General features: G+C 32.9%; 3 protein-coding genes across 13 annotated transcripts in view; 2 read left to right on the forward strand and 1 right to left on the reverse strand.

Moving 5' to 3' along the window:
- The window catches only part of LOC109596445 (TGF-beta receptor type-1), a 28,290-nt gene extending 11,936 nt beyond the window's left edge, over nucleotides 1-16,354 (forward strand). For 4 of the 11 annotated variants that reach the window (XM_020011990.2, XM_020011991.2, XM_020011989.2 and 1 more), the window contains 4 exons: nucleotides 607-779; nucleotides 837-1,018; nucleotides 1,074-1,278; nucleotides 1,332-2,605. In XM_020011990.2, the coding sequence (XP_019867549.1) occupies nucleotides 607-779; nucleotides 837-1,018; nucleotides 1,074-1,257 (539 nt within the window). In that variant the 3' untranslated portion in view covers nucleotides 1,258-1,278; nucleotides 1,332-2,605. Of the gene's footprint in view, nucleotides 1-606; nucleotides 780-836; nucleotides 1,019-1,073; nucleotides 1,279-1,331; nucleotides 2,606-11,340; nucleotides 11,352-11,517; nucleotides 11,529-12,868; nucleotides 12,880-12,959; nucleotides 12,971-13,051; nucleotides 13,063-13,666; nucleotides 13,678-16,343 lie in introns of those variants that run through there. The other 7 variants (XR_007547219.1, XR_007547218.1, XR_007547217.1 and 4 more) reach the window with 7 other exon arrangements.
- Nucleotides 2,929-5,745, reverse strand: LOC109596442 (heat shock 70 kDa protein-like). The gene is made up of 8 exons (XM_049962856.1): nucleotides 5,436-5,745; nucleotides 5,233-5,351; nucleotides 4,939-5,178; nucleotides 4,087-4,515; nucleotides 3,746-4,033; nucleotides 3,546-3,686; nucleotides 3,259-3,495; nucleotides 2,929-3,208 (listed from the first exon to the last, which is right to left on the reverse strand). Exons 1-8 carry the CDS (start codon nucleotides 5,674-5,676, stop codon nucleotides 2,981-2,983), a joined length of 1,923 nt encoding a protein of 640 aa, XP_049818813.1. The 5' UTR covers nucleotides 5,677-5,745; the 3' UTR covers nucleotides 2,929-2,980.
- Nucleotides 8,073-24,369, forward strand: part of LOC109596448 (Krueppel-like factor 7) — a 195,642-nt gene continuing 179,345 nt past the window's right edge. The window contains exon 1 of the mRNA XM_020011997.2: nucleotides 8,073-8,889. Within this exon, the coding sequence (XP_019867556.1) occupies nucleotides 8,788-8,889 (102 nt within the window). The 5' untranslated portion in view covers nucleotides 8,073-8,787. The remainder of the gene's footprint in view (nucleotides 8,890-24,369) is intronic.

Raw genomic sequence — 24,369 nt, forward strand, 5'->3', positions numbered from 1 at the left:
CCTGTATATTTATGTATTTTAAAATCTACATGTAATTGAAAATAAAATGGCTATACCATGTCCTATACCTAAACCCAATAGTTTTGGAGTTATTAATTTTTTTCTAAAAAATTTCACATATTGATGGTATGACTAAAATGTCTGTAAAGCCATTAATTTTGATGCTGGAAGTTCATTTTTAGCATACATGTTAAACAAGGACCATCCTATAAAGAACCATTATTAGTACTCTCAAATTTCACACAGGGTGTTCAATATTTATGTTTCATTTTGTGCATCTTAAAATATCAGTAATTTTGTTATCTTCAATGGAACACCCTGTATATTTTTGGATTTTTAAATTCTACATGTAATTGCAAATAAAGTATATTTACTATATCCTATACCTAAACCCAATAGTTTTAGAATTATTAATTTTTTTCAAAAAATTTTGACAGATTAATGGTGTTAACTAAAATGTCTGTAAAACCCACCAATTTTGATGCTGGAAAGTTCATTTTTGGCATACACGTCAACCATAGACCGTCCTGTAAGGAGCCATTATTAGTGCTCTCAAATTTTATACAGGGTGTCCGTTATTTACGTTTAATTTTGCCTATTTTACAGGAAAGCCTGCAATTGCTCACAGGGACCTGAAATCCAAAAACATTCTTGTCAAGTCGAACGGCACGTGCGCCATCGGCGACCTGGGCTTGGCCGTGAGACATGACGTTACCACCGACACTGTTGACATACCACTCAACAACAGAGTCGGCACCAAAAGATACATGGCACCCGAAGTGAGTCACCCACCTCATTCAATCCGTGTAAAACATATTAATTGATCTATTTTTAAGGTGTTGGACGAGTCGCTGAACATCCACCACTTCGACTCGTTCAAGAGGGCCGACGTGTACGCCCTCGGCCTCATATTCTGGGAGATATCCAGACGGTGCAACGTGGGCGGCATCTACGACGAATACCAGCTGCCGTTCTACGACGCAGTGGCACCGGACCCACCCATCGAGGAGATGCGAAGGTACATCACCCAAACTGCACCTTAACATCAATCAATAATATTGTGTTTTATTCAGGGTGGTTTGTATAGAGAAACAGAGGCCTAACATACCGAACAGGTGGCAGAGCCACGAGGCACTACACGTCATGACGAAGCTGATGAAGGAGTGCTGGTACCACAACGCGACGGCCCGACTAACGGCTCTCAGAATTAAAAAGACGCTGTCGAACTTCAGGGCGACCGAGGAACTTAAGATGTAAATAATGGGTTTGTTTTATCTGGTCAGTTCCCCCATATTTTATCTGTCTTCTGGGTGTGACGTAAGCTTTTTTAGGTCAATGTGCATCTAACTTGCAATATGTGATGGAACTAGTGTTTTACAAACATCGTTGCAGGACCATCGGTGCAGAATCCACAGCAACAGTAACAACAACAACAACAAATTTAACAACTATGAATAGTTTTGTGTAGTACCTAAGAAATATTTTTGGCTGATAGTATTTAGTTACATATATTTACTTTTTAATATAATGAACAAAATATTTTAAACACTTTAGTCGGTATCTTAGGAACTATTTCGTGTGCGAGCTATTTTTACTATGATTTTAGTCGAGGTGCGCGTCTCACAAGTACAACCCATATGCGAGTCAAAATATATCAATAGAGTTATATATATGTAGATATTAAGATGTTGCGATGTGTATTATTTTATTTATTTGTACATTGAAACAGAGAACTATAGTTTCTGGGATACCCGCTTCAAAAAAAGACTGTACATAGATATATATAAATAATATATATTAATAATTATCTTGCCGATTTTGTATTTGACTTATACCTTCCTTAAAAAATATTACGGATGTTTAAAGGGATGTAATTTTTTAACTATTAAATTTTATGAATAAGGTCTATGATAATATTTGTTAAGGAATATACCTCAAATCAAAATGGTAACAAAGCACTGTAAATACGGGATGTGTTAACAATAAATGTTTGGCAACGGTGAAACACCTTTCGAACTCGCTTCCATACAAAAGTCTGACACTGTCTGTTCACTGCCGTATTGCATATCAGTTCCACTTTAATAAAAGACAAGCAATCTCATGGACCCATTCCATTTTTGTGAACACATGACAAGCATCTGTTTTTGGGTTTCACGACGTAAATTGTTCAAATCTTGCTCCGTTTTCAATTCTGTTGTTAATATTTCGTAATGATCGAACATTGAGCCAAACGTTTGTATTGTCAAATTCAACTCCTACCTCAACTTCTCCCTCGAGACACGTTTCATCGTTGCGAGCCGTTTCCAAACCATCTTACTGTAGTGTTTGTCTAGTTATTGTTTGTTCCTTGCATCAATTAATCATTGCAGTTGTTGTTGATTGATTAATATTGTGTTATTATTTTAGTTAGTGATTTTTATACAATTTTACGTAGGTTTAAGAGTACAGAGCCAGGGGCAAATCATGCTAGACGACAGGAACATTGTAATTATTATGAGATTTGATGAAAAGTGCAGTGACGGCATTAAGCTGGTTTTTTACATGCTGACTTTTTGTCACATTTTGATTTACATTTTGTTAATATTAAATAAAGTATAAATTATGATCACTTGTTTTATTTCAAGACCTTTCCCACTTACCATGAAAAATCAATTAATTTTCATTAAAACCAATAAATTATAATTATTTTTGCCTTCATCAACATTAAATTAATTTAAAAACAAGTACAACATTATTCTAGTTCTAAAAAACTATTTCACAATAAAGTATTGAACTAATTTTGTATTTATTTCAAATTATCATCATTATTATTACTATTTTAATAGTATCCATATGTAATATATAATTAAAATTCTCTAATTTTAATGTTAAAATTCGTTGGATTATTTTCCTGACCCAGTTTTATCACAGACTCGCACGAAACAGACATACAAATAAAAGTGTTTATTTCTTAGTTTATTATCTCAAGTGGCACAAACTATCAATCTACATCTCGTATACTCGGCCCGGATTCGTTTATTGAGTTATCATCTCGTACATTCAGAACGAACGCATCAGTAAGGACTAGTTTACAATATCCATCGAACTCGTGCTTCTTCATCACGTAATCCCTTTCCGTCAGATCGGGCAGCTCCATCCACTCGTAGATCTCCTCTATCACATCCATCAGTTGCTTTTTCTGTTCCTTCCCCAACCTCTCGAAATGTATCTATTAAACAATTAGAGCGTAACAAAAACTCGTATAACTAAAACACTTACGAGAGATTTAATGTGATTGATCTGCGAGATGAGATCGTTTTTGGCCGCAGCTGTTGCTTTCTTGGCGCCGTCCTCGTCTTTGTACGTTTCAGAGTCGTTGATCATTTGATCGATTTGTTCACGGTTTAAAATTCCCCTGTGATTGCTGATCGTTATTTTGTTCTCCCTTCCGCTGGTCTTCTCCAAGGCTTTGACGGACAATATGCCGTTCGCGTCCAACTCAAACGTCACCTCGATCTAACATTGGAGTGTCAATAATGGTGGATGCGCCGGTGTAACACACTTACTTGGGGCACTCCACGTGGTGCTGGTAAGATGCCGGACAGCTCGAAGATACCCAGCAAGTTGTTGTCTCTTGTCATCGTCCTTTCACCTTCATAAACTTGGATCAATACGGCCGACTGGTCGTCCACGTAGGTCGAAAATATCTACAACCAATAATGGTAACATTGCTCACACTCATATATAATATAGTATTATAAGTTACTTGAGTGTGTGTTATGGGGATTGAGGAGTTCCTTTTGATCAACGTGGACATGATTCCTCCAGCAGTTTCAATACCCAGAGACAAAGGTGTAACATCCAGCAGCAAAATCTCAGGAGTTTTAATGTTGGGATCTCTGGCTAAAATGGCCGCTTGAATGGCCGCCCCGTAAGCCACAGCTTCGTCCGGGTTGATGGACAGGTTCAGCTTCTTGCCCGGGAACATGTTCTGGAGGAGGGTTTGAATTTTTGGAATCCTTGTTGAGCCCCCAATTAGCACCACGTCTTCCACCTGAATGAATACTTAACGTAGTTTATTGGGGTTACTTAAATGTTAAATGATACTTTGTTGTTGTTGATTTTGGCGTCCCTTAAGGCCTTTTTGACTGGGTCTAGAGTGCTCAAAAAGATGTCCGAGTTGATTTCCTCGAACTTGTCTCTGGTGAGGTTCTCCTGGAAGTCCAGCCCGTTCATGAAGGCGTCAATTTCAATCACCACATCCTTGCTGTCGGATAAAGTCCTTTTGGCCCTCTCGCAGGCAGTTTGTAGCCTCCTTAAGGCCCGCTTGTTGGACAGGATGTCTTGTTTGTGCTTCCTTCTGAATTGTTCGGCGAAGTACTGCACCATACGGTTGTCGATGTCCGCCCCACCTAGGTGAGTGTCACCGGCGGTGGACTCCACCTCGAAGATGCCTTCCTCGGAGAGCAGCAGGACGGACACGTCGAACGTTCCGCCCCCCATGTCGAAAACCAGGATGTGCTTTTCTCCTACTATCTTGAAAGAATCAACGGTGAAAACGTACCAAAACACGAATTTGAATAACAATGGAATCAATTCGGAGCGGCGGGGCGCAAATTAAATGCTCATTCACGATAGGAATGAATGGGGAGAACGTATTCGAACGGCGTGCCTCATATACGGGAGGTGAACGACTGAATTTTCCTATAATTGGAATGATAAAGACTTCTGGTTATTACTGGCTGGCGGTGGGGACTCCGTCAAATTCCGAAGAGACAATGGACCCGATATCCATTAAAATGCGACGGAGGGAACCGGAAATTACTGGGAGAGGCCCGCTTTTCAAACGGGCAGCATTTTTCGTCCGTTTCCATGCAAAATAAACAAGTATGCGGCGGTTATTAGTAAGTTATCTTAATGAATTCGTGTGTAGTAGGTAATATCGATGCAAATATGTACCTCATTATCGAGTCCGTATGCGATGGCGGCCGCGGTCGGTTCGTTAATGATCCTGCGGACATCCAGGCCGGCCATCACCCCCGCATCTTTGGTGGCCTGCCTCTGAGCGTCGTTGAAGTAAGCTGGCACAGTGATCACGGCCGTCGACACGTTCGATTCCAGATAGGTTTCGGCCACTTCCTTCATTTTGCCCACCACCATCGAGGCTATCTCTTCGGCGAAGTAGGACATTGTCTCGCCCTTACGCATCGAATCAACAGGCTGGTATTGATTTGTGTAAGTTTATTGGGTTACCTTGTATTGTACACGGATCTTGGGCTTCCCCTGGTCGTTGTACACTTCGAACGGCCACAACTTCTTGTCGCTTTGCACCACCGGGTCGTCGTAGGTTCTGCCAATCAACCGTTTTGAGTCTGGCCAACAGAAAAACCCCATTTAAACATTTACAAAACCACAAAGATCATCAGGAGAGGGAAAAAATACTCGTAACTCATTACCATAAACTGTATTTTCGGCGTTAAGGACCGCCTGTTCTTTGGCCTGGTCTCCGACCAGTCGATTTTCTTCGGTGAAAGCCACATAACTGGGGGTCGTTCGATTTCCTTGCTCATTCGAGATTATCTCCACCTTTCCATCTCTGAAGACGCCGACACACGAATAAGTCGTTCCCAGATCTATACCGACCGAATACAATTGAATCGGTTTCTTTTCGTCGCTGGTCTTGGACGATGCCGCCATACTTGAGATAATAAACTAATTGGTGATGGTGTGATGAAACATGATAGTGATTGTGTGATTGATTTTGATGACAGGTGCTGACAAAGACATTTATTACATGTTCATGACTAATAACTCATGACCATAGACAACTAAAACTTAATCATCTTAAGATTATGTTTAAAATTTAATTAATACGAGAATCGTTTAATGAATGAACATTTATTTACATGCCTTAGTAATCTCGAAATAATTACATTCCATTGTTTCGTAATCAAGTCGAACAACTATACAGTAATTTCTGTAAATGATACATATTTTTATCATTATCTTTTTAGTAGAAAAACCGACAGGAAATGCCCAAGGATTTAAAAATCACTTTCAACTAAATCGAAGTGAGTCATTTCTTTGATAAGAACAGATCATATACGTTTTATTTTTATAAGATAAATGGCAATAACATAAAATATAAATTTAAACAACGATATTGTGTTACAAGTATTGAATGAGGCAAAATTACCATAACACACTGTGGCATTAACACGACCCGAACAATTATGCTAAAAAGTGTATCATTAAAATGATAATTACTATTCGTGATTAATTTATTAACATTCACACAATATCATTGTTGGTGTAATAAGACAATTATCATTACCATATTTTATTGGATTTGCGTATTGAATTTTAATACTTAAAAAAAAGTAATTAATTAATAAAGCAATGTAAACAAACGTATTACAGATTAGATAAAAATTATGTCGCATAAATAATCGATGATTATGTCGTACAAAATTCCTTCAGCAATTCAAATTTCCAACAACTATTATCTGAAATTAAAAATGTGACCTTTGGTAGGGCGACAAAAAGGAACGGTTCAGGAAATTGCCGATGTCCCCACCAATGAAAACCATTTTTTATGGTCCCAGAACGTGAAAGAGGACGAGATAAATCACAACGGCGACCGAATAAATTCAGGGACAATCGTCCGATACGCCACTCATCACGGTTTATCCTGTTTTCGTTGTTTCGCCGTTCCAAACTTATCGGGCCACGATAAAAATGCAACTTTTGAATTGTTCAATATTAATGATGCGTCGTTGCAATTCATATATTTTATGCTAGATGCTGGTTTTACAGTTTTTTGCTAGTAACTTTAAAATGTCTGAAAAATGTACGAAACATTAAATATAAATACCATTTGTATTTGAAAAGGTTAAATGATTATATTAATTTACTGATTTTAAAGAAGTAAACTAAAAAATGTGTCTTAGTAAACGTAAATTTAAACCCTTAAATGTAAAAATGTCTTAGGAACTTTAAAATGTCTGAAAAATGAGTGAAACAGCAAAATATAATTACTACGTGTTATTTAAAATGTTAAATAATTAAATAAAATAGATTAATAAACTGATTTTAAAGAAGTAAATTAAAAAATGTGTCTTGGAAGACGTAAATTTAAACCCTTAAATGTAAGAATGTCTTAGGAACTTTAAAATGTCTGAGAAATGTATGAAACCACAAAATATAAATACCATGTGTAGTCTAAAATGATAAATAATTATATAAAAGAGATTAATAAACTGATTTTAAAGAAGTAAATTAAAAAAAATGTGTCTTAGTAAATGTAAATTTAAACCCTTAAACGTAAAAATGTCTTAGGAACTTTAAAATGTCTGAAAAATGAGTGAAACAGCAAAATATAATTACTATGTGTTATTTAAAATGTTAAATAATTAAATAAAATAGATTAATAAACTGATTTTAAAGAAGTAAATTAAAAAAATGTGTCTTGGTAGACGTAAATTTAAACTCTTAAATGTAAGAATGTCTTAGGAACTTTAAAATGTCTGAAACATATGTGAAACCACAAAATATAAATACCATTTGTGGTCTAAAATGTTAAATAATTATAAATAATGAATTAATATAGTGATTTTAAAGAAATAAACTAAAATAATGTGTCTTGGGAGACGTAAATTTAAACTCTTAAATGTAAGAATGTCTTAAGAACTTTAAAATGTCTGAAAAATGTGTAAAACGACACATTAAAAATACCATTTGTAGTCTGAATGTCTGAAACATATGTGAAACCACAAAATATAAATACCATTTGTGGTCTAAAATGTTAAATAATTATAAATAATGAATTAATATACTGATTTTAAAGAAATAAATTAAAAAATGTGCTTTTGGGGGCGAAAATTTAAACTCTTAAATGTAAGAATGTCTTAGGAACATTTTGTAATTCTAAGAATGATTATTTAACTATTGATCAATTAATTTAGATTAGATTATTAATTTGTTAATTGCAACTACAATCTTATCTCAGTTTTATTTTATTACATAAATTCTAGGAAACTATTCGTCTATTTAATAAATTTAGTGATAATAATTAAAACAACATTTTAGTATAATATATTTATTAATATGCAATGCATTCTTGTAATAATAAATATAAACTTGATACAAATTAAATAATGGAAACGATACAGTGCGTGCCGAATCCCACGTAAACGCAGTTCGCGGCACCGTGCGCCGCGGCCGGTCCGCCGCGCGTCGCCGCGCACCGCGTCCGCGCAGCCGATCGAACAACGCCGTGTCGGTGGCGCCGCGACGGCCGCTTCCCGCACCGCGACACTCGCATCTCCCGCGGGCCGCATCCACCGCATCCACTCGAATCCAGTCGTGCCGTGGGGCCCACACCATTCACGTCGAACCTTGCGCTCCGCGTACCGCTCGCCCATAACCAATTTGGTGGCCACATCTGTGCTACTGCAAACGTTGTCTCGTCGCATCGACGGACTATACGCATTCGCTTCAAAAACCGTCGAGGATTTAGACGACGCGTGAGCCCGCGACCACAGTCCGGCGACGCTACGCCGTTCGCGTTTCGCCCGTTTCTGTTCCGTGATCCATGTAGGAGTCCCCAACGACTTGGCCGTCGCAGCGACCGTACAGTCTTTTTTACATGGAGGATTTAGGTGATTCGGTGGTGCAGTGTTAGGTTAGAGGATGCCGGCAACGTGACCCAGTGCGACCTAATCGCTTGTTTTCTATGGATGTGCCCGGGCTGTGATTCACTCTGTGCTACTCTTTATAGTGTCCCCCCCGTGTTTACCAAAACCCATCATGGATATACTGCCGAGCGTCGACATTTTCTCGGAGCTCCAGGACATTCACGACACCGGCTACTTCTCCGTGCAGCCGTCCCTCGACGATCGTTGGCAACAGGTAAATTAAAACACTTTCGTGTGTGTCTATAGTTCGTCTGGTCGGATTCGCCAAACACTGATTTTATGAGGTTATGTTCGCACCACCGTACGTCAGGTGTCATATTGTTGTGCAGGGGTGCCTTTATAATGTAACTGACCTTGTGTAGTTGCTGTTTCGATTCACCCCATATTTCGTTCGCAACTACTCGATTTTTAATCATATTTCAGCTATATTTGACAGTTATTCAATTTACATCTGTCACAAACTCGGACGCTGTGTTGCCGTTTTGTCAGTTATTTAAAGTTAGCAAACAAGATTAAATGACATTTGAAAGTGTGATATAATTTTCGCAATGTTTGTTGACTCTAGAAATGCATGTCCACACAATCACATTTTATGTGTAATTTAACAACAATGTTATTGTATTATCCTCACATCTCTGGTGCATTTATCCTACTATAACTGTTACAGTCCTATGTGTTGCCATTTAAATAGTTATTCAAAGTTATAATGACCATTTTAACTACTTACATGATGTTTTTAATAGTAATATCTAGCTCTGACATTAAAATTTATGTATTTTATTAAATGTCAGATGATTTAAGAGTTATTTAACAAGTAAAGCCATTTTAACAGTTATTTAATGTTCAAATGACAATGTTTACCTATAATAAAACAATAATGTGAATGTTATTATTAAATGTCAGATGATTTAATAGTTATCCAATAAGATTTGTTACAATATGAAGCAATGTTAACTGTTATTTACACTTATAACAATTTAAAGTTATAGTTATAGTTAATTTTAAGATGCAATTGAATTTGGTATTATTTTTTATGTATTTTGAGAGTTATTCATAGATATTATGTGAGTATTTTTATCAAATGTCAGTTGATGTGACAGTTATCCAATAAGATTTGTGGCAGCTTTAAGCTGGTTGCCATTTTAACAGTTAATCAAAATTATAACATAGTTATTCAAGTTACAATAGACATATTAAAGCAAACTTTATTGAAAAAACACAATTAATGTCAAATTTTGTAACTTTAACATATTGTTTAAACAGATATTAAAAGCTAATAAGAATTATGACTATATTTTAACAGTTATTCAAGGATATAACAATTAAAAGTTAGTTTTATTGTCAATTTTATGGTGCATTTGATCTTGGTAATTATCTTTATGTACTTTGACAGTTATTCATAGCTATTATGTGAGTATTTTTGTCAAATGTCAATTGATATGACAATATTCCAATAAGATTTATGTTAACTTAAAGCAGTATTGCCATTCTAACAGTTAATCAAAATTATAACATAGTTATTCAAGTTACAATAGACATATTAAAGCAAATTTTATTGAAAAGACATAATTAATGTCAAATTTTGTAACTTTAACATGGTGTTTTAACAGTTATTAATAGCTAATAAGAATTGTGACATTTTAACACTAATTAACAAGTTACCATTTTCTTATCAATTTTAAGGTGTAATTGAACTTAGTAATATATTTTAACAGTTATTCGCAGCTATTGAGTATTTTTTATCAAATGCCAGTTGATATAACAGTTATCTAATAAGATTTATGTTAACTTAAAGCAGTGTTGCCATTTTAACAGTCAATTATATCAGAGTTATAATACAAATTTTAATACACTATTAAAAAGACTATTAATAACTGTTAAAACATAGTGTTTTAACAGTTATTAATAGCTAGTTAGATATATTATAATATTTTAACAGTTATTCAATGTTATATTACATATTTTGAGTCTAAAAGTGTACTTTGTTGTGGTGCTTATTGTTAGTTACTTGGTTATTAAATGATTTATGAGTTATTGCTAATAAAATAAAAACATTGAACTGTTTACTGGGCTCACATTAGCAAAATTATTAATTACAGAAACCGAGGAAAAGTTAATGAAACAAGGTCGGCGGTGTTGTCGTACAATTACAATACGAAATTAATTTATTATCTTATCAGTTTTTTTTATCGCATTGCGACAACAATTTATGATATAATGGTTATTTTATAGTTTATAACGTGGAGTTGGTGCATCACGATGGGTCTTAGCACGAATAAACTGACCTTGCGCGACCGTATTGCAACTCGCTCCATTCCGAACCCGGAGTCCATTCACTCGAACCCATCGTCGGACGATCTTAAATTCCTTTTAATTTTGTGCGCGCGGATAACCGTAATTTCAACATTAAATTGGTCCATAATTTTCGCAAGCCTTTTCAATTTAGATCGTTTATATTTTTTTTTGCCATTGGATTGTTTTGTTGTTTGTTGTACACAGTTGTAATTATGGTATTTTTGTGAATGACTGTGAATGTCAGGAAATACATAATTGAATTTTAACAGTTATTAACAGTTATTTTTAAGTGTCAACCTTAAACAGCTTCACTAATTTAATGGTTTTAAGTTATTTTAACTTTTCTTTGTTTATTTTGGTACTTATTAACCAAATTTAACAGTTATTAACAGTTATTTGAAAGTATCAACATTAAACAGCTTCATTATTTTAATAGTTCTAAGTTATTTTAAATTTTTCTTACCCATTTTGGTATTTATTAACACACTTTAATAGTTATTAACAGTTATTTATAAATGCTTTCTTGCTTATTTTGATATTTATTAACCAAATTTAACAATTATTAACAGTTATTTGAAAGTATCAACATTAAACAGCTTCATTATTTTAATAGTTCTAAGTTATTTTAACTTTTCTTGCCTATTTTGATATTCATTAACAAAATTTAACAGTTATTTATAAATGTCAACCTTAAATAGTTACTATTTAAGTTATTTAGACTTTGATTTATGGATTATTTTGTTTCTTGTCATATTTAACAGTTATTTTAACTCGATAATTTCTACTTTAACTCTTAACAGTTTATAAACAGTTTCAATTTTTAGTTATCATTTAATATTTCAACAGTTTTAACAAGTTTTTAACAGTTTCTATCAATAGAAACGTTTTTAATTAACAGTTAATTCGTCAGTTAATTTTCCTTTAGTATTGAGCAAACTTTTAGGAATACCTTGAGTTATTTTAAAGTCACCGACATAATTTAACAGTTACTTTAATTGGCGTTAATTATTTTGTGGAACGTCAAAGTAAACAACTTTCGCCGGTCCCTTCGCAGGAAAGTTCGCATTGGGTCGGTGGCAAGTTCACGTTAACATTTTCGAGTTTCTGAATCGTTTTATTGTTCGTCCGGGTACCGCGTGTCTGTCTGTCAGGTGCCATTATGCACGGGGTCCGTGCAGGGGTGCCATTGTCACGCCACCCCACGATTAATGAATAATTCAATCGTGGGGTGACACATCGACCGAACAAGGTCACGTCTTAATGCCCTTAATGTGCACTTACGTACGTTATGTCGCCGTAATTAGAAACGTTTTCGGGTGTTTTTATCTTATCGCTGATTTATTGCGGGACGTGGCCCGGTTCAATTCTTTTTATATATACGCGGTGACTCAGGAAGTATAAAACGTTGTTCCTGTGGTCTAATTTTAAATAAATTTAACGTTCGCACGAATTAAATTCATCTCATTTTGTTGTGCTTAAAGAATTCTTTCATTTTAGTCATCTGAGTGAGTCTGATATTGGCTTCTGTCCTTTATCGAAATTGCCAATCGGATTATCCTGTCTGGAGTTGTTGGAGGGACAGAAGAAGGTCGTGGACGACGTGGCAAAGGCTCAGGAAATGGTTCACAGAAGAAATAAGACTTGTTACTAAACCAGAGTTGATATCCATTGTAAAAAACTTGATACTTATCAATATAAATTTAATAAAGTTTTTAGTTTTTATTTATTTTAAACGTACAATTATTTTAATTTTTGTTGATTATATCAAATTTTACAAACATTTAACACTCTATCGATTTATTTTAACAGTTTTTAATAAACCTTTGACAGATTTTATTTATTTTAACAGTTTTTTGTTAATATTTATTTTAAATTTCATTGCTTCTTTTGGTGATTGTCAAATTTAACAAACATTTGACAATTTTTATTTATTTTAACAGGTGTTACTTAATAGATATATTAAATTTCGTTGTTTATTTTGGTGATTGTCAAATTTAACAAACATTTTTACATTTTTTATTTATTCTAACAGTTTTTAATTGACAATTATTTTAAATTTCTTTGTTTATATTGGTGATTGTCAAATTTAACACACATTTGACAGTTTTTATTTACTTTAACTGTGCTTAGTTGACAGTTATTTTAAATTTTCACGTTTATTTGGGTGATTATCAAAATTTAACCAACCTTTAATAGTTTTTATTCATTTTAACAGTTTTTAATTGACAATTATTCTAAATTTTCTTGTTTATTTTGGTGAATATCAAAATTTAACTAACATTTGATAGTTATTAGGTGACAATTATATTAAATTTCGATGTTTATTTTGGTGATTATCAAAATTTAACAAATTTTTAACAGTTTATATTTATTTTAACTGTTTTTAGTTGACAATTATATTAAATTTCGATGTTTATTTTGGTGATTATCAATATTTAACAAATTTTTCAATTTTTTATTTATTTTACCTGTTTTTAATTGATCATAATTTTAAATTTCGTTGTTTATTTTGGTGATTTTTAACTAACCTTTAACAGTTTTCATTTATTTTAAATGTTTTTTGTTGACAGTTAATTTAAATTTCGATGTTTATTTTGGTGATTATCAAAATTAAACAAACTTTGATAGTTTTTATTTATTTTAACAGTTTTTTGTTAATATTTATTTTAAATTTCATTGCTTCTTTTAGTGATTGTCAAATTTAACAAACATTTGACAGTGTTTATTTATTTCAACAGTTTTCAGTTAGCAGTTATTTGAAATTTTGTTGCATATTTTGGTGATTGTCAAATTTAATAACCCTTTGACAATTGTTAGTTTTTTTTCACTGTCTTTAGTTAACAGTTATTTTAAATTTTGTTATATATTTTGGTGACAGTAAAATTTAATAAACATTTGACAGTTTTTATATATTTTAACTGTTACTTGTTAATATTTATTTTAAATTTCGTCGTTCATTTCGATGACAATCAAATTTACTTGGTATTAGATTTAGGTATTTCGACTATTTGGCACCACTCAATAAACATTCCATATTTATTGCTAGATTACAAGTTTAATCATTTTCAGCTAAACAATAAATACTTGTCACAAATTTAAAAGCAAAACAAATATTATTGTACACGTCTAACCAAATCGTTCTCGGAAAAATAATATTCTCGCATTCGCAAAGTTTATTTTCTGTACAAACAAATCTCGGTCCACTCCCGTGCAGCCGTGTAGCCGTGCAGCTTGCGGCGAGCCTCGCACGGTAACCGACACGCAGGAATAACTGCACGTCAAAATCAACCACCGACGTGAACGCATTTACATACGCGGCCGCTCATTATACTTTTCGTGGCCCGTTACGAATGGCGGCCGCACGTAAAACTTAACACGTGTTTACATAATAATTAGCGCCGTTTTAGCTCTTGTGTTACACACCGAAAATATCCCATTAAATTCTTTTTGTTTGGTTGCCATTTTTTTTTTTTTTTTGTAATAAAATAACCATACAAAGATGTAAAATGGGGTGGGCACGCATTAATCCGGAACAACCCCCCCGTCTATTTTTTTTATGGCGTACGTAAAATTTTACGAGGACCGCTGAGACGACGGTGAAGCATTGTTCGACGATGTCCGTAATTTGTAAGAGGCCTCAGACTATTTATATTGGAAAAAAATAATAATAATAACAACAAACCGGTTAAAATTAGAGGCAATTAAAACGGAATGCTTAGTGCGAATTGTCAATAAGCGTGCTGTAGTAAACCGGTGTAGTAATTTATGTTCCATACCGAAACGTCATGCTTTGAATTACATTCTGTGAATAGACTAAATAGATACTCAATTTAGAGCGCGGTGCCGCAAGGTCATTTATTTAAAGAACCGACTACACGCATTCAAAGATACACTGGATTAATTGCAAGATTCGTTTCTGTTTAACCAACGTTTTTATTTATAATATTCACCGACATAAAACACGACGATCCAGCACTCAGATTTCATTGATTTTATTTACAGTTTCGGGGTAAGAAAGGGTGGTAAGCGATTCAAAATTCAGACAAAAGTATTTAATGTATTGATTACAGTAATAAAAGTTGTCAATTCTTATAATTATTTTGTAAATTTAAGAAATCTTTAACAGTTTTTATTCACTTTAACTGTTTTTAGTTGACAGTTATTTTAAATTTTGATATTTATTTTGGTGATTATCAAAATTTAACAAACCTTTAACAGTTTTTTTTTTTTCATTTTAACTGTTTTTAGTTAAAAATTATTTAAAATTTCTTTATTTATTTTGTTGATTGTCAAATTTATCAAACCTTTGACAGTTTATATTTATTTTAACTGTTTTTAGTTGACAGTTATTTGAAATTTTCATGTTTATTTTGGTGATTATCAAAATTTAACAAACCTTTAACAGTTTTTAATTGTCAATTATTTTAAATTTCGATGTTTATTTTGGTGATTATCAAAATTTAACTAACTTTTGATAGTTTTTATTTAATTTAACTGTTTTTAATTGACAATTACTTTAAATTTCGATGTTTATTTTGGTGATTATCAAAATTTAACAAACTTTTAACAGTTTTTACTTATTTTGACTGTTTTTAATTGACAATTGTTTCAAATTTCATTGTTTATTTTGGTGATGATCAAAATTTAACAAACCTTTAATAGCTTTTATTTACTTTAACTGTTTTTAGTTGACAATTATTTTAAGTTTCGATGTTTATTTTGGTGATTATCAAAATTCAACTAACTTTTGATAGTTTTTATTTAATTTAACTGTTTTTAATTGACAATTATTTTAAATTTCGATGTTTATTTTGGTGATTATCAAAATTTAACAAACTTTTAAGAGTTTTTATTTATTTTGACTATGTTTAGTTGACAATTATTTTAAATTTCATTGTTTATGTTTGTGATTATCAAAATTTAACAAACCTTTAATAGTTTTTATTTATTTTAACTGTTTTTAGTTGCCAGTCATTTTAAGTTTCGAAGTTTATTTTGGTGATTATCAAAATTTAACAAACTTTTAACAGTTTTTACTTATTTTGACTGTTTTTAATTGACAATTATTTTAAATTTCATTGTTTATTTTGGTGATGATCAAAATTTAACAAACCTTTAATAGCTTTTATTTACTTTAACTGTTTTTAGTTGACAATTATTTTAAGTTTCGATGTTTATTTTGGTGATTACCAAAATTTAATAAACTTTTAACAGTTTTTACTTATTTGACTGTTTTTAGTTGACAATTGTTTTAAATTTCATCGTTTATTTTGGTGATTATCAAAATTTAACAATCTTTTAACAGTTTTTACTTGTTTTAACTGTTTTTAGTTGGCAATTATTTTAAATTTTGTTGTTTATTTTGGTAATTATCAAATTTAACAAACCTTTGATGGTTTCTATCGATTTATTTTATTTATGTTTAGTTAATATTTGCCCAATTTGACTTTTAACAGTTTCTTTGGATTTATTCCTGCTGCCTTTACTCAGTGGTTGCCCCAACTTTCATTTAGTTTATGGTTTATATGAATCCAGACGCTTTACTAACAACTTTCGTTAATGTAATCCAATTTTAACAAAATTTTAATTAGTCCTTGAGTCGAATGAACCATTAAAGATGTGTTCAGGCTAAATAAACTATCAAAAGTGTAAATTACGTTTCTGTAAATATGATTAGCGTCATGTAAACGTAAAAAACGCCATAAACAACGGACCGTTTCATGAAATTTACATTCAACACAGATAAGAGGTAAATTAAATTAGAAATTTTAATTGTATCCACATAACATCGATCTCCCCGATGCCGATTCCGACTGTTTTATTTTTCCCGGGCGCAGATTCCAGCGCATCGACAAACGGCTCGTTAATTTCGTGCCTTGCGGATGTGGATTTTTAATTTTTACTGAAAAAAAAACGCTGATAATTAATAATCAACATTAATAATAGGTTTTATCTCTGCGTTTTTCGTTCCGTTACACTTACAACGGTGTGTGTGTTGTTTCGTTTGGCTTTTTTTTGACGTTTAATTGGATTGTCAGATGCGGAAAAACAAACGTTTGAAAAATGACGGCCATTTAAAACAAACGTTAAATAAATAACATCCGTTTTTATTATTTATCATCGGGCTGCGTTTGGACAAATGGACGGACGCAATCTTCGGACGGATGAAAAATTGTGGACGCTTCAAAAGATATTTTTTTATTGCGTTTTGGGGGCTATTTTATTGTTCTTTGTCTCGTCTCAGTTGCACGATGAATTGGACACTTAAAATTACATAAAATAATTAGTTAATTTGCCTCGTTTAACGCAGAAATTAGTTGGTGAGTGCGAAAATATGCAAAGCAGCAAAGTAGCGAAAACATCGACGAAATATTTGATGACGTGAACAAACATAAAAAATGCAATCTCGCAGACGGATCATTCAAAAATTGCGGTCCGAGTAAAATGAGCAACCGAAGTAGCAATTACCGCTGAGCACATTCGCTTTGATCCGTTTTTTTTTCAATTAACTAATGTTGAATCGAATTGGGGGAAACATCGACGAAATGTTGTTCCGAAAGTAATTGTCTGTTGGGATAAGCGTTTCATTCGCGGATTTTAAATTAATTAATGTTATTCGTTGGATTGTTAATTAGCATTTGTGGAATTGGTCGTTCTGCTTCGACTTTTGTTGATGCTTCTTCAGATCTTTATCCAATTTTAACATAGAATAACTACTCTCTAAAAAACACAAAACATACATCACAGAACTCATAAATAATGTTCCAAATAAATCAAAAAATTAATTCTGAACATCAAAGATTAAAGATTAAGATCAATTTTAACAATTGATGAAATCTCTTTGAGTTTCTGGCTTAGAATTTTGAGATATTATTTAAAAAAACACAAATTATATATCATAGAACTCTAATCTTTCATATCCAGACTTAATTTTTCGATTTACTTAGAATGTTATTTGTAGTTTTAAGAATTGACGAAATTTCTTATGATTCTGACTTAGAATTTTGATAGACTCTTTAAAAATTACAAAACATACGTCACAGAACTCTAATCTTTGATGTTCAGAATTAATTTTTTGATTTATTTAGAATATTATTTATAATTTTAACAATTGATGAAATCTCTTTGAGTTTCTGGCTTAGAATTTTGAGACATTATTTAAAAAAACACAAAATATACATCATAGAACTCTAATCTTTCATATCCAGACCTAATTTTTTGATTTACTTAGAATTTATTTGTAGTTTTAAGAATTGACGAAATTTCTTATGATTCTGACTTAGAATTTTGACAGACTCTTTAAAAAACACAGAACATACATCACAGAACTCTAATCTTTGATGTTCAGAATTAATTTTTTGATTTATTTGGAACATTATTTATAATTTTAACAATTGATGAAATCTCTTTGAGTTTCTGGCTTAGAATTTTGAGACAGTATTTAAAAAAACACAAAATATACATCACAGAACTCTAATCTTTCATATTCAGACCTAATTTTTCGATTTACTTAGAATGTATTTGTAGTTTTAAGAATTGACAAAATTTCTTATTGATTCTTACTTAGAATTTTGACAGACTCTTTAAAAAATACAAAACATACATCACAGAACTCTAATCTTTGATGTTCAGAATTAATTTTTCGATTTGTTTAGAATATTATTTATAATTTTAACAATTGAGGAAATCTCTTTGTGTTTCCGGCTTAGAATTTTGAGACAGTCTTTAAAAAAATACAAAATATACATCATAGAACTTTAATCTTTCATATCCAGACCTAATTTTTCGATTTGCTTAGACTGTTATTTATAGTTTTAAGAATTGACGAAATTTCTTATTGATTCTGTCAGAATTAATTTTTCGTTTTACTTAGAATATTATTAGTTAATTAGTTATAGTTTTAACAATCAAAATCTCTTATTGTTTTTGACATACAACATAGAACTCTAATCTTTAATAATTATAAACAATTTGGTGGTATATTCCTCATGTTTCTAAAAGTGAAGTTGTGTATTAAAAATAAACACCTGGATAATAAAAATGCTTCTGGAGAAACATATTTCCGTCCTATCAAACATAAAATCATGACCAGAATGGACAGGTCGATTTGAAATGGAATAGACCTTGAGTACTAGACAATAAGTATGTCAGGAATGAATGCCATAAAAGTAATTCTTATCATTCGAAATGGGTAAACGTAGAAATGTAAAAACGATTGTCTCGTACCGATAACTTATCCTTAGTTCTCCCCAAACATTTCCGTCTTAATACCAAGTAATGGAAACTTAATTCCCCACCGTAATGACCGCAATTAAACAATCTCCGGCCCCACAATTGACTCTCGACGCATCAGACGAAATAAACCTGTGCGTTACCTGTGAAACAACGGATCCGGTTTAAAGAGTAAAAAACCTTTTGTTGCGACCTGACCTCACCTGTGCCCCGGGCGTTCTCGCCTCGACGCGTGTACGACAATGCCGAAGCTAAAATTTAGGGGTTGCGACAGATGCCGATCGGAATTCGCCCAAGAATGGGGATATAATGGACCCCTGCAAGGCACGGGGGTTCAACCGTACCGAAGTGTGTTTCGGGGTGCGCACTTTGTTATTGTTTCGGAACCATTCCGTCCGTCGTTTTTGGGTAGACAATAATCGGTGACGCAATCCCATATTTGTTTCGGGTTCGTGTCCGTTTTGCCAATCGAACGGTTGGACGGTGCGTGTGTTCTGAACTTTTGCAGACTGCGGACGGGGCCGAAAATAGGAGGACGTGTATTTTTAGTTGGTTTTTCGACCGTCTCCGAACGTTTTTATTTTTGTTTACTTTCACTCGGATTCCTGATTAGTGATTTTGGTGGACAATATGCGTTGGAACAATGCGGGATTTTCGAAAATTAATAAATGGAAGTAGATAACACATCACACGTCCTTTCACATGATTATAAATTATGTTACACCTCTTATCGGTACCGAAATTGATTAGTATAGGTTTTATCGGTATCCGAATAATGAATTCCCCTGTTATGTCACATACTTTATGATTAAATTTTTATTTAATATGTTCATAATGCAAATAAATATTGGCAAACATATGAAATGTTTGGGGACAAAGATATTTCTGTTATCCTTAGTAGTAAATATGCACACTTCTATCTTCTATTGTTACATACAACAATTTTATCATTGCCATGTAAATCACAATAAATGTTTGTTACGTACTTACATTTATTTAAAAATTCTGAAGCAAAAGGTTTGCTTGTTTCAAATACTTTTTTGGTGACAACTTTTAATCTCTTATGTTTACTTTATTTGGTTTTATATAATTATTTGCTTGTTTTACACTTTTACACACTTTGTTTTAATTAGTTTCTGTATAATTATCTATTTTTGACGTTGTAAGCAATTTACCATGAATTGTTGAAGCTTTGATAAGCACATATTTCTTTAAAAATGTTAAATTAGGTGATTTAAATTAATTATTATTAAATAAAATATTAAAACATTTGTTTTTAAGACTGCAAAAAAGTTAATTTCAATTAGAATTTTTTTATAAATATCAAATTTAATAAACAAATTAATATTCAAGAGGATTTTTTAAGGTATTTAGTACATTAATTCATATTCTAATAGATTTTTATTAAAAAATATTATAAATTTTGTTTCTAAGCCTGTAAAAAAATAATTTTAATCAGAAGTTTTTTTATAAATATCAAAGTTAATAAAATAATTAAAATTTAAGAGAATTTTTGTAAGAAATAGACAAAAAAACTTCAATTCAATCAAATATTTTTTATAAGTCATAAATTTAAGACACTAATTAACATTCAAATCAATTTAAAAAATCCTTTATTTTATATATTTAGAATGTTCAAGTTTATTATAATTATTATAAAGCTTTTCATCAAAAAAATGTGAAATTAAGATATTAAATAACTAATTAAATGCCTGAAAAAATTGCTAATTCGGAGAACCCTGAAAATCCGTCCCGGAGTTTTTCATTATTCATAATTTCCATAATTTCTAATTCATTTTAATATTCAATTTCCAAGCTATTTACGAGTCGAGTAAACAAGAAACGTAATTTGAAGCGCCGCTGAAAAAAAAGCCCGCGCGCCACTGGGCCTCTTCCTCTCCGGCTGTCGGCAGTGTCGGGTCCCCCGGGACGTATCCTCGCATCCTCCACCCACCCGCGTTCCGTCTCTCCCCCGTCTTTGATCTCGGCCCGTGTATCAGTTTAAGTTGACTCGAAACATGCACCATTCAATATAATGTAAATTAAGAAATGTTATAAAAGGAACAAGAGGGACGTTCCGAGACGAACGACGACGGCTAAATATATACAGATATTAAATTTTTCGCCGACGAATTCGTCCGTAATATCGTTTCGGGGAATTTTTATGCGCGTCAGTGTGAACGAGGCACATCGATTTTTTCAAAATGTTACTTTTGAGTGGTTTAATCCCGGACTGTATCTGTGCTTTCAGTTTAAAAATGTTTGTGCTTTTTTTAAAACGACTATTTACTATACAAAATTGCCCTTGAATTTTTGAATGTTGTATAACAAGTTATAAATAAACTTGTCTTATCAACGAATAACTTATAGACGTTTACTGCCAAAAATGTGAGGCAACGTTTTGCACAATAATTTTTCTATGTTTATTATTCGGGATTTATTGAAATATCCAATAAAAATTAAAAAGAAATATTTTAAATGTATTATACAACTATTTGAACAAATACTTAAACGGTTTTAAATCTTGATTATCCACTGAGTCCTTGGGGATGGTGCTCCACCGGGACCTGGGGGACCCTTCGGAGAAGGTGTCCACTAGTCATCAATAAAACTTAAGTACTCCCCCAGGTCCTGGTGGACCCTCTGAAGAAGGTGCCCACAGTAATGACCTCCACCTTCTGAAAGAGACGAAACCAGCATTTGCAAACCATGAGATGTTTGACATTAATTTGTTAAATTGTTCAAAATAAATTAAGATTTTATTTTATAAAATAAGAAAATAGAAAATGTTTCGAAAAATTAATATATAAAATTTAAAAATATATATAAGTTGCTCTTGAATTTTTTAATATTGTGTAATAAGTTAAAAATAAATCTTATCATTAAAAAAGTTATAAACGTTTACTGCCAAAAACATGAGCCAATATTGCGCATATATAAATAAATCATAGATACTTAAATGAATTATTTATTAAATAAATTTCGAGCCAAAATTTTATAAAGATATTTGTTACCATCCAACATATATACTGTAAAAAATTTGATGATAAAATTAATTAATTTTGTGTTATTCAGTGTTAATTAATTATTCAATATCACTTACGATATAATTTACTGAACAGTTATTTTCCTAACTAAATATATTTTATTTGGTTTGTTTTTGATTACATATTATTACTTCTATTCCTATTCCTATTCCTTTTCCTATTCCTATTCCTACTTCTAGTCCTATTTTATTCCTACTTTTGATATCTTATATAATAAACGAATCCCCAACAACACCATAAAAAGCTGAAACGCAACAACCCTTACGGTAATCAAAGAGGGTAACATTTTCGTAATCGAACTCCTTCCTCCATTCCAGCACTCCACCCCCACCGTGGGACACAAACCGGCAGTCCTCGCGCAAAAGAGCGGCGGGTTCGTTCCACCCCGAGCGGTACAGTGGCGTACCGAACTGATCAAAGGGACTTGTACGGGGTGTGTGGTGCACGTGCACGCGCTGCCCCTCCGGCACAATTAATTTCCATTAATCGTGGCTTTGTGCTTATTAGGGGCGCTCTGGGCTCTGCGCCGCTCCACGCTTTGTGTGCGACTCTGGTTTTGCCAAGAAAAGTTCGATGTACTCCGTTCATTTCTTTTTACAAATTAATTGCTGGTATTTGTGTAACATAATAAAGTTTCCCATTATCAAACTTTGTTTTGTATTCATTGAATATCTGAGCAGTTACGTTTGTGCAAAAGTTTTAACGTTGGATGCTTCAAAGGCAACTTTAAGTTGAAGTTTCTGCTTTAAACTGAAACGAAAATGTTTAAATTTAACAATTTTGTTGAAAAAAGCGATGAAAGCATCACCCATTCATTGTTCGAACGGCATATTAACTAAATTTGTTCCACCCCGTTGAAAACCCATAAAAACGCAATCAACGGCTATTAAGGGAAGGGCCGAAATTATGTTGCATCGCTGAAGCTTTCGCTGTCGCATCAAATGAAGCTGGCGCGACGCTAAAATCGATCGATCGAATGTGTGTCAGCGTCCCCCTATTATCTTTTGTAATCTAATACATCAAAAAGGGTGATAAGACGCTTTATTGACACACCAGCTAAAACTCTCGAGCGCTAAAAGCTTAAGTGTTTAGAACGGTCCGCTCCCCTCACGTCCCCGAAAGCAAATTGCGATAAAATCTTTTTCTAAATAGGCCCTTTGTGCCCTCAATGGACGGGGACTCCCAAATTGGTTGTTACGAGTATTTGCAGAGTAGACAAATGTTGATTGTTCACCGAGTCCTCGAAGATAATGCTCCACCGGGACCTGGGGGACCTTTCGGAGAAGGTGTCCACCGCTCATCAACAAAACTTAGGTACTCCCCCAGGACCTGGTGGACGCTCTGATGAAGGTGCCCACGGTGATGACCTCCACCCTCTGGAAGAAACGATAAACCAATTGAGAACACCGTAGTGCAGTAGAATGTCCATTTCTCCGGCACGCTCAGATTTAATAAAACTATGAGTTGTTTGACAAAAATGTTATCAATTGGCCTCAAATAACGAAACGAACGTAACCATTGTGAGCGTCTGAAACAAAAGAACAATGCGCTTGTGGAATTAAAGTCTGTACAATTGTTTTAGTGAAACGCAGCAAATCGTTGGCGATAACGGAACGACGAAACAGCTGGGCTGGCTCGTTTTCGTTTATAAACAGTCACCCGATAACGTTTATCGAATTTAAGATTATTGTGTAATGTTTATTATTAGAAAACTGTCCCTAATCTCTTAATGTGTGGCAAATTAGGAAAGGTCTGTTATTAGGAGCAAAGACAAAACAAACAAAACGTGGCCGATAACGTTGTTTAAATTCTGACCGGCTCTCTGAACCCCGCAATTTATTTTACTCAGCTTTAATTGCGGATACATTTTTTTGGGTCGCGCTATTTTCGGAACCCCAATCAATCAAATTCAGCTTTGTTTATAAACGAATTTTTAAAATAGTTGGAATTATTCATTTTCTATTTTTTGCCAAATTTTTATCGCCGATATTTTTATACAAATCAGCTCATCGGTTTTAATAACAAAATTGTAATTAATAAAATTTAGATGGGTTATAAAAAAATAAAAATAATTTTATTAATTATAAGTTTTAATTCTCTCAAAATACATAAAGTGGCGC

This window comes from Aethina tumida, chromosome 2 (genome assembly GCF_024364675.1).
Source record: "Aethina tumida isolate Nest 87 chromosome 2, icAetTumi1.1, whole genome shotgun sequence".
In the NCBI taxonomy this organism is placed as follows: Eukaryota; Metazoa; Arthropoda; class Insecta; order Coleoptera; family Nitidulidae; genus Aethina; species Aethina tumida.

Coding starts and splice junctions, on each gene's coding strand:
- LOC109596442 (XM_049962856.1), bottom strand. CDS start 5,676: ATGGCGGCATCGTCCAAGACCAGCGACGAAAAGAAACCGATTCAATTG. Junction 4,516..4,938: donor CATACGGACTCGATAATGAG/GTACATATTTGC, acceptor GATTCTTTCAAG/ATAGTAGGAGAAAAGCACAT. Junction 3,209..3,258: donor TCAATCACATTAAATCTCTC/GTAAGTGTTTTA, acceptor ATTGTTTAATAG/ATACATTTCGAGAGGTTGGG.